Source organism: Idiotropiscis lumnitzeri, chromosome 5 (assembly GCF_059441095.1).
Source record: "Idiotropiscis lumnitzeri isolate Australia: NSW breed Sydney's pygmy pipehorse chromosome 5, RoL_Ilum_1.0, whole genome shotgun sequence".
In the NCBI taxonomy this organism is placed as follows: Eukaryota; Metazoa; Chordata; class Actinopteri; order Syngnathiformes; family Syngnathidae; genus Idiotropiscis; species Idiotropiscis lumnitzeri.
In genome coordinates this window covers 16827752-16841152 of record NC_142395.1, presented here as the reverse complement: position 1 = coordinate 16841152, position 13401 = coordinate 16827752, and the positions used below count along the sequence as shown (strand labels likewise).

The 13401-nt window shown below is 40.2% G+C and overlaps 2 protein-coding genes across 3 annotated transcripts; one reads left to right on the top strand and one right to left on the bottom strand.

Moving 5' to 3' along the window:
* Positions 1 to 441: 441 nt before the first annotated feature.
* On the top strand, positions 442 to 8485 carry slc7a6 (solute carrier family 7 member 6). Of its 2 annotated transcripts, XR_015843173.1 has the most exons (11): positions 442 to 567; positions 2878 to 3409; positions 4496 to 4621; positions 4709 to 4853; positions 4915 to 5038; positions 5135 to 5238; positions 5314 to 5410; positions 6203 to 6352; positions 6466 to 6649; positions 7143 to 7315; positions 7401 to 8485. XR_015843173.1 is itself a non-coding variant. In XM_088296046.1 (10 exons), exons 2-10 carry the CDS (start codon positions 2932 to 2934, stop codon positions 7208 to 7210), a joined length of 1476 nt encoding a protein of 491 aa, XP_088152172.1. In that variant the 5' UTR covers positions 442 to 567; positions 2878 to 2931; the 3' UTR covers positions 7211 to 8485. The 2 variants fall into 2 exon arrangements, 1 of the variants encoding a protein (XP_088152172.1); XM_088296046.1 differs by having other exon boundaries at positions 7143 to 8485.
* Positions 8486 to 8988: 503 nt separating this feature from the next.
* slc7a6os (solute carrier family 7 member 6 opposite strand) lies at positions 8989 to 12873 on the bottom strand. Its single transcript, XM_088296047.1, has 5 exons — positions 12613 to 12873; positions 11163 to 11528; positions 10514 to 10735; positions 10297 to 10432; positions 8989 to 9647 (listed from the first exon to the last, which is right to left on the bottom strand). The coding sequence occupies exons 1-5, from the start codon at positions 12862 to 12864 to the stop codon at positions 9490 to 9492; spliced, it is 1134 nt and encodes a 377-aa protein (XP_088152173.1). The 5' UTR covers positions 12865 to 12873; the 3' UTR covers positions 8989 to 9489.
* Between the last annotated feature and the right edge of the window lie 528 nt (positions 12874 to 13401).

The following is a 13401-nucleotide window of genomic DNA, read 5'->3' as shown; positions in this document are numbered from 1 at the left end:
CCCTCTAGCTTTTAATATAGTTTCTTTTTTTGTTTTTGTGGGGCGGGGATTATTTAATAAAAAATTAGTGATCATGAAATCAATTGTATATATTCAAAAACGCATTTTTGAAATGTCATTTGTGATGTACAGCGTTTATTTAATATATTAAACATATTATTTAATTTTATTCAGACCAAATATTTTTTTTTTTTTTATTTTTTTTATTTCCATCAAACAGTAACATGAATTGCCACTTGTCGTCCAACAGAGTTCAATATTAGTCTCAATCGCGCCTGTCCTATCAACCATTTAAAATAAATCCATGTACAAGACACGCCTACATGACATTATTTAATACTGCTAAATGTAAAAATGTATTAGAGAAAGAAAAAAAAACGCATGCTCTTCTTTTGGTTTGAAATAAAATATTAAAAGGGTGAACGTCTTTGCCGTATCATTCCGCAAAGCTACGGGATGACGTCACTGTGTCGCGGCTGCCCAGTTGTCTCCAGGTGCCGGTGGTGATGCACTCTTCTCTCCGAACGCCGGCTATCAGACTTCAGTTGGAGGAAGCGGTCCGCTCAGGTACTACCGGGACGCACACACGAGAGTCTTTTTTCCCCCAAACCCGCGCACACACACACACACACACACAGGTGTCGTTTTTGGCAAATTTTCGAAGGGGGGGGGCACGGGCTGCTTTTTGTAGTGGGACAAAAGCGAAAAGTCAGCCTCGTTCCTGGTAATGTCGAATTTGTCGTGGTAACACCGGAGGTCCACGGGGCTCAAAAAACATTAATTACAAAATAAAACATTACCTTATCCATCTTGTTAAGCGAAGCGCCATTTGTGTGGTCTTTTGGCTTTATTTTGAAAGTATTGCGTCGAAGTCAAGCAGTAATTAACGGGAACTTTTCTTTTCCTGTTGTTTCAACTGCGGACGCCGGTATTTGTTCAAGTTGTTGTCCTTTCGTGGATTTATTCTTAACAACGAAAACATAAATCTTTTATCACTCATAAAATGAAAGTAACGTTTCGATAACTGCCGTCAACTCGTCACCGAGAATAAGCTCACGGCAAAACTGGCTGTATCATCAGAAACGCATCTCCTCCTACCTCCACCTTGTTGCCTTCTTAAATGGGATTTATTTGAAGAAAAATGTCCGGAAATCGTTGTAAAAACTGCTTCTTTCAATTCATTGTCACCGATCGAAATAAGTTAATTTGAACGCTGTAGCCATGTTTACTGAAGTGGTGGCTACTCTTACATTTTGCCACTGTTTTAAATATTTTTTAAAGGAGCAATTAATAATAGATCTAAATATTGGGTAAACTATATTTTTAAAATGATGCATGACTATTTATGATTATTTTTTTAAATGGTATTTTGTATTGTCTGGAGTAAAAGATCTGATCGGCTTTTTTAAAATGCTTTCTTAAAGAGACAGGACACCTTATTCAACTCCTTATTTAGTATCAAAATCGTTAATAATTATCTGAATTAATCTGTAGGATTTAACTCGTTTGTTAGAACAGTGGCTTCTCCAGCACAGATGCCATAAGTGATTTAAAAAACTGGTTAAAGACCCACGGGACAACCTATTATTTTTTGTATGGTTTCTTAAAGAGGCAGGAATCCCTATTTCTCCAAATCAAGCACAAGTTAATGACTTTGGTTGATTTATGTGCTGTAGAGCATGTTTACAAAGGCCTCTCGTACCTCAGCTGGTGCTGTTTCATGATAATGAGTAATTAACAATACATATTCAGTAAAATATGTTTGAACAAACACTTTTTTCATTAAAATGTACTAAATAATTAGTTTTAAGCAGCTCGGATAATGTATATGTGGATGGTTTTAACATATTTTGAGTTATCAAAAGGATATGGGACAACCTGTCTTCTTAAAGAAACAAGGCAAGTCAACTTTATTTATATATCACATATCATACACAAGACAACTCAATGTACTTCACACAACCAATAGCACATTACCTAAAAGTATTTACCACAGAACAACTAGATATATTTGTAAAGCAAAGAGGTCAAAACTATTCTGTTAAAATTACTAAAAGAACATATATTGAAGTTGTTAAATATAGTATAGCTGCATGTCACCTGCATAGCTATGATAGCTAACATTGGCCTTGTAAAGCAATTGGCCCACGGTTAGTTACAGCTTGGACTACAGGAGTTCAAAGACTGACCCTTGAGGGATCCCACATCATGGCCATTCGATCAGATTCAAAACTTCCAATCGTCACAAAATAACTCATATTCTCCAAGTTTGTCTGGAACCATGTTTGGACTGGTTCATTTAATCATAGCCACATTTCCTAACATAAATTAATTTCTCGTCTTGTGTTGCCTTTTTGCGAACGTTACACAACAGGTGTGACCTCCACTTGCTTCTTATTACACGTGCGTGTGACAAGTATGTCTAGTAATGAGGTTCCACTTAACAGAGGCGTGCTCCTTTTATGGCGCAATCTGTGATGACCTTGTGGTGAGAGCACATCTTATTTATAGACCTTATAGTGTAGAACTGAAACCTGCCACATCGTAAAAAAAAGAAATTAAAAAAATCGAAACAATAAGCACGATGTGGAGTTGATCTTGTGTTGTTGCTCTGCTGACATTCTATCACAGTGTTTGCATTCAAAAAGATACAGGCACAAAAATCCAAAGAACAATGAAAACGACTCTTGAAAGTGCTAATGCGAAGTAAAATAAGTTCCAAATCCTGTTCTGTGGTTATTTCACGCTCTTTAGAGGTATTGCCAAAAATAGCAAAGAAAAAGCTTAACAATACTGGTGGATGGAGTTGATCTTGAGCTTTGTTGCTAAGTTCCATTTCGTGTTCTATGGTTATCATCACTGCTGTGTGTCCAACAGCTCCCTGCAGAAGTTGCCACTGCTTAACCTCAGCTGCCCCCGGCCAGTGCCAACATGTCCCACCAGGAAGCCTCCAAGACGGCGTCGAGTAATGGTGCGCCGGCAGCGTCGCCTGAGGAGAGCATGCGGCTGAAGAAGGAGATCTCCCTCCTGAACGGCGTCAGCCTCATCGTAGGCAACATGATTGGCTCGGGCATCTTTGTGTCGCCCAAGGGCGTGCTCTTTTATAGCGCCTCCTACGGGCTGTCGCTGGTCATCTGGGCGGCGGGTGGCCTGTTCTCAGTGGTGGGCGCGCTGTGCTACGCCGAACTGGGCACCACCGTCACCAAGTCGGGGGCGTCGTACGCGTACATCCTGGAATCTTTCGGCGGCTTCCTGGCCTTTGTGCGCCTGTGGACCAGCCTGCTGATCATTGAGCCCACCAGCCAGGCTGTCATAGCCATCACCTTTGCCAACTACCTGGTGCAGCCACTGTTCCCCACGTGCGAGCCCCCCTACGCCGCCTCTCGCCTCATCGCCGCCGCATGCATATGTATGTCTGCCAGCCACTCGGTTAATAATGGTGGCGGGCTGTGCATTGGGCAGATGTGACTTAATCCGACCACTTACCATTTAAAAGAGAAAATCACGTCAAAAATGTTCTTTAAAATAATATGTTCTATGCACCCCTACTAGTCTAACATGGTATTTTGATGAACTCTTTCAATAACAGCCTTTTTCAAAAAAGAGAACCTTTTGAGAGACAGTCAATGTAGAGCATTCTGACTTATCCTTTAAGGCTCACAGAATATTTTCTGTGAGCCTTAAAGGATAAATTTGATGACCGTAAATACAGAAACAACGACCAAATCAAAGATGAGAATTTTCTTCATTCATGACACAAAGAAGTTTATTTCTATCTTATTCCAGTTTTTTTAGTAATCGGCAGTGTTCGATCCTAATCACCTATCTTGGATTTGAGAATGCATGAAACACGTTTTTTATGTTAAGAATTATTGCTTTAGTACAATCCAATACTATAGATGCTTGAAGTAACCAAACAGTCATTGTCTTCTGTAAAATACCACCACCAACAATGAAATCAAAGTCATGTATGTTTAAAGTAACAATTTTATATTTCACAAACTTACTTTTTTTCATGGGAGTAATAGTAGTATTTAGTAGTGTGTGCATGCATTGTGCCATATCTGTGTAAGTGTGTGCAGTACATCATCGCATCTACAACTAAATTTAAATAATCTTCTCTTTTGCGACATTCTTTGTAGTAGATACAATGTGACAAACAATTTCTTCAATCACAAGCTGCTTGAAACAGTCAAATTTCCACAGTGTCAAAGCATTCCTTTAATACACATTGATCTCTCCCAAAAGAGACCCAATGCTACCATCTGCTGGCCGTAGTTACTTTATGTATTTTTTTTTTTTATGTGTTACTTTCCTAGCTTAATGATCAAACCAGTCGGCCAAGACTTTTTCTCAGCCGATTGATTCCCAGTGAAATATGTAATTGACGGCAATTGCCGTGTTGATGACTTTTCACATCATTGGTGCTCAAGAGTTGTTTGTGAAATATGAAGTAATCCACTCAAGCTGTCATGTACGTGTGTCTCCTCCTCAGGCCTCCTCACCTTCATCAACTCAGCTTACGTAAAGTGGGGCACCCGCGTGCAGGATGTGTTCACCTACGCCAAGGTGGCCGCCCTCATTGTCATCATCATCACAGGCATTGTTAAAGTGTGCCAAGGTGAGCCAACAAAATATTAGGGGAAAAAAAGACAAAATTGTTGCAACAAGACACAACAGACATGAAGCTTGCGTGTGTGTTGGTCAGGTTACACCGGCAACTTCGAGTCGTCCTTCCACGGCTCCTCAACAGACCCCGGCAACATCGCTCTGGCGCTCTATTCGGCGCTCTTCTCCTACTCGGGCTGGGACACGCTCAACTTTGTCACTGAGGAGATCAAAGACCCTGAAAGGTTGGCCCCTTTTTTTCCTGTCTTTTCTGTCATTCGTGATTGTCATCGGCTTATTTTGCAGGAACCTTCCTCTGTCCATCGCCATCTCCATGCCTATCGTCACCACCATCTACATCCTCACCAACGTGGCCTACTACGCCGTGCTGGACATGAGCGCCATTCTAGCGAGTGACGCTGTGGCCGTGGTAAGGAACAATTCGTCACTACGGGTTTCGAGTGGGCGCTCGAGCCATCCAGGTTGACTTGATTCAAACGTGAGGAATTTCTGATTGCGTGTTGAGACGTTCGCAGACCACACGTTAGGCGTGATGAGCTGGATCATCCCCATCGCCGTGGCGCTGTCCTGCTACGGTGGCCTCAACGCCTCCATCATTGCTGCGTCCAGGTAGCGTTCAATTCAGCGGCGTTTTCTGTGCGTCTTTGTGTCGCATCTGCCATTTTGCTGGCTGTGTGTGTGCAGGTTATTTTTTGTGGGTTCCCGTGAGGGTCACCTGCCTGACGCTCTGTCCATGATCCACACTCAAAGATTCACACCCATCCCTGCTCTCATCTTCAATGTAGGGAAACATGCACAACTCTCTTCTATTCTACTTTAATTTTCTCGTCAGTGCTCTTGCGTAACCATTTTGAACTGTTGTACAGACCGCTCCAAAAGTATTGGAATGTCAAGGTCAATTTCTTACTTTTTATTCTATTCTTCAGAATCTTGGGTATTATATGAAAAGATGAATATGATACAGAAGTTCAGCGGTCAAACTTTTAGTTCATGGTTTTTGCATCTTAATGTGTTCAACTACGGAAGTGTGGAACTGCCAATGTGGCGTGAACATTTTTGACTGGCAAATACGTTCAAATGTACTTGCGAGTACGCTTGAACGTACTCATTGGCTAAATGTTACAAACGTAGCATTTTTTTCACCATCAAGCCACAGGGTATTGACTTGAGCATGAGTGAGTAAAAGGAATTATTTTATTTATTTATTTTTTTACATTAGGCCTACATTATATCAATACGTTCAAAAATTAAGTAAGTAAACGTTGTTTAGAAATGAAAAAGAACTGAAAAGAAACTTGATACCATTGTTCCAGGTAAGGATTACATGTTATTCTCTTTAAGTTAATTTAATAAATGTCTGTTCCAATTTTGCTAACTAGAAAAGTGGGTGGCTTCATTCAATAGGTGCATTACAATTTCCAACTGATCACCATCAAACCGTGATAATTGCTCTGTGAAGGAAAGAACCTAATTGGTCCACAATTCTCATCCAATCTACTTCAAACATTTGGGAATTCTTTTGGCACGGCGGGACAGCAACGATATGATGTGACGAGATATTTGTTGTTTCCAGTGCATGATGTCGCTGATCTACTTGACGGTGGAGGACGTCTTCCAGCTCATCAACTACTACAGCTTCAGCTACTGGTTTTTCATGGGCTTGTCCATCGCAGGACAGATCTACCTTAGGTGGAAGGAACCGCAACGACACAGACCGATCAAAGTAAAGCACCGCCACTCTCACTCAACAGTATCGTGGATGTGATGAACATACAGTATCACAATCCATCTTGTGTTAAGGTTTGAAACAAAATTGCAATTTTTTTTGTGTGGCAGCTGAGCCTGTTGTACCCGCTGGTGTTCTGCATGTGCGCCGTGTTCTTGGTGGCCGTGCCGCTCTACAGCGACACGCTCAACTCCCTGATCGGTATCGCTATCGCCCTGTCGGGGGTGCCCGTCTATTTCCTGGGAGTCTACCTGCCCGAATCCAAGCGCCCGCCCGTCATCACCAAACTGCTGCGTGAGTTTCCTCGTCGTCATGATTTAGACATTCAGATGTGTTTTTTGTTGAGGCAACCCATTTAGGCAGGAAATGGGCTAACAAATGTGAGTAACAAAAATTTTGTGCTTAATTGATTGAACTGTTGCGGGGAGAAAAACTAATGAAAATAGCTCAAATTAATTCAAAGTATCATGTTGTAACCCTTTAGCAATAAAGACCCTGTAAAGCGACAAAAAAAAAAGTCTTGTTAATTTGACATACCACAAAGAAGAGTATTGTTAATAAGCCTGCCAAATTTGAAGGCTTAAACAAGAATACTAAAACTGAATAATATCTGCCAGTGCGTGAATGCAAATTATTTCCGATTAGGTTCCACAATTTAATTATGGACAAATAAAAATATTGTTTTGCAATTTATCTGATTATTTGGGGAATTTTTTAAATAAAATAAATAAAATGAATGTTGTGTTTTTCAAATCATTGATAAATCATATGAGGCTTGTGTGTGCAGGTTCTCTCACCCACTGCACTCAGTACACGTGCTTCTGCGTACTCACCGAGTCGGACAAGAGTGAGTAAACAAACTGCACCAGCACCGCCGTATTGGATGATGGGAAACAAAAGAGAGGCCTGACCTTTTTTTTATGGTTTATACTTCTTGACTTCTTCCGTGGAGTCAAGCAGGTAAATAGTGCACTTACATTTCTTTTCCTTTTCTTGATTTACATCCCAAGGCATCGATTTTCCTTTCCTTGCGTCTTTTCTCTAGGTGGTTTTCTTTGCCATGTTTACAGATTCTAATGTCAATGTTCTTGTCACGCGACTGCCTTTGGGGCCCACATAGCAGGTTTCAGGATTCAGTCAGGTCAATTCTAAGGATGCCTGTCAGTGTTTTAGCTCTTTAATGCCACATACAACATAGAGGGCTCATCACAGTGTTTGATGCGACTTTTCAAAACCGATAGGAACTGCTGGAAATAAAACTATGTATTATATTGTTTAATAATATATAAACATTGTTGCTGTCCAACTGAAAGCATGTCTTGCACCCCCCCTTTTTTTTTTTTACATTTTCATCAAAAGCTCATGTTTTTGTTATTGTCGATATTGGTTTTCCAAAAAAATATATATATTTTTGTTTTGTTTTTATCAAAACAAAGAAAAATTATGTGGTTTCAAACAAAAATTGTAATAAATAACCATGCTTTTTAAACCCAAACATGGCATTTGCATGCATCTCCAAATTCTTTCTCTTACTTTTTTTATGCTTCATTTACAATATTTTTCATACAAATTCTAAAAACAATGAGTAAAAAAATAAAATAAAACAAAATTTAAAAAAAGAAAAATGTATGAAACTTTTTTTTCTGTTTCCTTTTTTGTCCAAAACATAAAGAAGAAATTTGTCCAAATTCCTTTTCTTTAACTTTGTCTTTGACAAACTAATAAAAATGTTTTGTCAATGAAAAAACACACCAAACTTGGCAAAACAAAAGAGCAACAACAGCAAAAAAACCTAAATTTATTAACAATAAAACTGCAAGCTATTTTGTTTATCCAAAATATATGATCTTTCTTGTTCTCCTAAAACACAATCTGGGGCAATTTTTTTGTTGGACAGTAACAAAAATTGTTATAGTACCGTATGAGCATTTGTTGAATAAACGTCTTATTTATGTAAGTCTAAAGTGTATTAACTTAATGTATCTCTTGCATGAATTTCATTGCTGGCCTTATATGTGGCCCACTCAACCTTTGCCCTCTTTTTGCTGATATTTGTAGAATTTGCTTTAGCGTTGGAAATAATTTCAGTGAAATTCATGACATGACTATTTATTAAAATGTCTTGTTGTACTTCAGGGTGTCAAACTCGTTTTATCATTTCTATTGTTTCCAACAAGAGGGCTGTTGTGACTGAAAATCCAAAGGCATAATCACTTTATATTACGTACTGTCTATACATTGCCCGTAAATGCTACAAGTTCTTATATTTTGAAATCAGCAGTCATAGAAAATAGTGACAAGTGTACTCATGATAATTCACTTTCTCTTTAAGTTACTGGGGCAAGAGGATGCTTGCATCTGTAAAAAACAAAAACTTGTGATCTGAAAATGAGGCACTTGAGATTTTTACTCCTCCAGATCAGGCATGGACAAACTCTAGCCAATTTTTAATTTCTACAACAGGAAATTTCATTTTCACTACATCATTAAACCAAGAGTGACATCTAGAGGAGAAAATTATTACAAGTGCATCATTTATGTATCACTAGTAAAAAGCCTAGAAAATGAGCAGTTTCATTACAGAAGGACCAATGTATTTGGCATGAAAAGCGGACAAGAAACAGCAACAACAGTGAGTGCTTTTAACATTTATTTTCAAATCTGTTATACACATATTTACAAAGCAATATCCAACAAGCAGTGATGACAAAATGAAGCTTTAAGCACTTGATTTTTTTTGTTACTGCTCGAGATGCTGCTCTAGGTTTCGAGATAAATCCAAGTGCAATGAAATGTATTGAGTTTCCACTGCATCTTTAAACCAAGCGTGCCATCTAGAGGAGTCAAGAAATATCACTAGTGCTTCATGAAGCATCATTTGTCCATCCCAACCGACAATCATTCTTTCTTTAGTAACACTCAACTTCAACAAACAAAAACCTGGGCCAAAACTGATGAGCCCCAAAATTGTCCGTCCCACAACACAACCAACCGCACACTGTCACAGTATACAAAACACTCTAGAACACATACGCAATTGAATGCACCGCACGCTAACAGCACAAAGCATACTGAACACACATACGCACAAATGTACTTAAAAAAAAAAAAAATTGGAAAGGACAGATTAGGATTCAGTCCGAGTCGTATTTATCCGTGTCATCATCGTCGAGGTCTCGCTGGTGGTCTTGGTGGTGATTGAGCTGTTGCAGCAGCTCCGTTTGGTAGCGTTGCCAGCTCCTGCGGCATGAAGATGCTTCCTCGTCCTCATTGTCATCCTCATCCCAATAGTCTGTAACCCAATGGGAATAGGCGGGTCAGCGGCAAAATGGACACCCACAATTAGGCAACACATTCCAACTTTTGCTTTTTTTGCGACACTTCCTACGGAATGTACGTAGACATCACTTGTCATATGAAAGTTAAGCTTTAAGTTTGACAGCGGTTAATGACAGGTCTACAAAATAACCATATCATCATATTTCAGGCTTCAAGGTCTTGGTACAGTGGTTAAATTATTTTAACAACAATGATAAGAACAAATAGAGAGATTAGATGTGACAGTAGCATTCGTGAAGTTTTGATGACGATGATGCAACTGACTTTAATTGCAATGGGACAAACAATTTTCAAATTAGAAGCTCAGGGTCTGCTCAAAGTAGTGATTCCTAGATAGGTACTGAGATTATTTAAAAACAATACATTATTGATATTCTAGATCGTAATATTGATACTCCTCCCTGACGCAAAGCGGCGCAGTGGCGCCAGCGACTCATGAGAACAAAGCACTTGAAGGAATATTGTTGTTGTGTTCAACCTAAACTAAGGAGGAGTGAGGCCATACTGACGTACCCATTGTATTGCCAGGTTAAAAAAAGATACCCATCCCTATTAGGAGCAAAGATTATGTTGGTGCGGTGTGATAAAAGGAGAAGACCTACGTCCGTAGCGTTCTTCTCTGTCGCTGTCATCGTCATCGCTCTCATCTTCGGGGTAGTCGTTCCTCCAGTTGTCTTCCTCATTCTCATCATCCTCGTCATCGTACGCCTCCACCTCGCCAGCCTCCTCTTCGGGAACCTAATGACGGCTTATTGCTTACTATTGACTTCAGGAAACCTTCATAATGCTCTCGTACGTACAAACACACGCAATGCATACCAGTTGCGTGTGGTCTGCATAGGCGCTGACGGAAAGGATGTCGTGGATCCACCCTGGCGTGACGGTTTCCTGGTAGTAGAGATCGTACACATAGTCCCCTTCGTTATGTTCCTCGTTGCCGTCGTCGTGGGACTGGCGTTGTTGCTGGTCGTGGATACAAAGGCGTTCTCGTAGCATCTTGGTGTTGTTGCACAGGATCACGTCGGGGTCTGACTGTTGCATCTTAAAAAAAAAAAGTTTTTTAAAAACACTTGACATTTTATAAGGTTAATAGTTGTGTTTGTACTTTCCTTATTTGTTGTAAAAAAAACTATTTGGTATAAATTTCCTAATATTTTTGTATTGTTTCATATTTTTGCATTTGTCTCAAATTTTGATCTAATTTAATATAATGTTTTTCCCTAATATTTTAGCACTTGATGTAATGTTTATTTTTTCCTCAGTATTTTTGTAATGCTTATCTAATTTTTCCCCAATATTTGCATTTCTTTTATTTTTTTAATTGCTTGACCAATTTCTTATGTTCTCATATATATATATATATATACATATATGTATATGTATGTAACAGTACTTTTGCTCACTGGAAACATGATGTTAAATTTTTAGAAAACTCTCTGCGAGTGCATCCAAAATGTCTTCCACTCACCTTGTTGAGTGATTTGTCCAGCTCTGGGAGATCTTCATGCAGGAGATCAACCACCTGGATTTCCCCGAGACCCAAACGCTTCTCCCGTTTCTGGGCGTCTTCCTCGTCCTTTTGCGCCTCGGCCTCAGCCTCCACCACTGCGGCACCGTTGCCCGCCTGATGTCGCGGTGTGTGGGAGGGCAACGTGAGGCTGGTGTTGGTGCGGTGGCTGGAGAGGATCCGGTAACGCTTCTCGCGCCGGATGCCCAACTTGGCGCTGCGCAAGTCACCGAAGATGCGCTGCGAGCTACTAGTGAATGGCCGCAGGGCGTGCGCTACGCGGGGTCTGGCCAGAGCCTGGCGGACCTCCGTCTGCACGGGGGCATCCTTAAGAGGGCAAGAGAGGACACAGTGAGGTTGTGTGGTTTTCATTCACAACGTTTTGGCTGATATTTTTATTTTATTTGATATTTGGTTGTTGTTTTTTGCTTTTTAATGTACTTTTATATTTAATGTTTTCTTCCTGATTGGGGCCCATAGTTCTCGTCCAACAAGGTGAAGTGGCATTTAGCTGTTATGTTAACAGAACAAACTTCCAGATGAAGCCAGCCCAGAGTGTAAATGCTTTTAAGTCTGGGTTAAAAACATTGCTTTATTTCCCCATACTTTCGATTAAGGTCTTACATTGTGTAATCTTTGTGTAGTTTTAGAAACTTAATTTATCTACCTTAAAATGTTTAAATATTTTATGTTTTAATGTTGTCAATGTACGTTATTTTAGTAATACTTGTAAGCTACTTTGGTTTTCTCTGCTTTGCTTCTGAATGTCATTAACTGTTGTTTGTAAATGCTTGGAGGTGCTCTGTCTCTGCTGGTGTGAAGGACATTGAGTGGCCTAGCATATGAAATATGCTATATAAATTTAAAAAAAACTACCTTGGCTCGGCCTGCTATTTAAATATCTCCTGATGGTGGGCACCTGTGTTAAATCTGCTACATCGTTAGTTAAGATCATTCAATTCTACCCCCGGAATAAAATTCTTAAATATAGTCAGCATTTGGTTCAGTTTTTCATGTTTTCATAAAAACAAATCCTTACGTCATTATTTAAGGAGACGAATTATATTTATACTCGTTTCACATTTCCGTCACAGACGACAACATTGCATCATAGACAGGTTTTTTTTGCATCATAGACAAGTACGTCATATAGGCATCGCGCAGTGACGTCATTCAAAGTGACGTACGACTTCCCGGCTAACGGCTACAAGCAAAGCGAATAACTGTTCAATCTTGCGACGCGCCAAGTTAGAGAGCCACCGCACATTTAATGCGCCAATTTGTCTTCCTCAGACGTTAAGGGGACCAAAGTGGTGTTAGCGCAGCTTAAAGTGATCTTTAGCGTCTTTCTTTACGTCGTTTTGACGCTATCCGGGCACAAGCTGGTTAGCCCACGCCGCGGCCATCTTACCTGTGTCGCTACCGTAGCCACGAGTTTGAACACTGACTTCTCCACGTCGGCCTCACCGGGCTCCGGTGCCGTCTCACCGGGAGCCTGGTTCGTCTCCGGTCGGATGCGCTTGCAGGCGAGCAGCAAGGCGTCCGCCGGGTCGGTGCCCCGCTTTCTCTTGACGCGTAGAATGGTGGCGTTGGGCTCCATGTTTGTCTCCTGCGTGAGTGCGTGCCTGTCTGGCTCCGTCTGTGTTTTTCTCTTTGACGTCATCTGACACGAAAGAGCCTCACAGCCCCGCCCAAACAGGGTCATAATAGTTTAGTAGTTTTTATTTCGTTTGAAATTGTTATCGAAAAATGGACCATCCCGGTATGAGCCCTTTAATTCTTAACATATTGACACCATTTAAATACGTTTTTTTCTTTTATTAGAGCGTTTTCCGGTGACTGAAAAAAAAAGATTTCAATTTTGTTGTCGCATATCTCTCATTCGAGTACAAAATTAAAAAAAAACATGACTTGTGTAATAAAGTACAATTCCAACAAATGTTGCGACGCATGTACAGAAATACTTTGTTTGAAGGAAACAAAGGATGAAGGAATGAAGTAAACAAGGATGTACAGAAAGGAGGAAAATTGACACAAATTGGGTAGGATAAGTGAAAGAAAGAATAAAGGAAACGGGTCGTGGAAGGAAAGAAAGATGTATGCAAATGAGAAATGAAACAAGGATCTGGAGGAAAGGCTAATCTGTGTTGGAGTGAGTTCTCCCCAGTTACTCCAACCAGCTCACACCTACATGACAGAA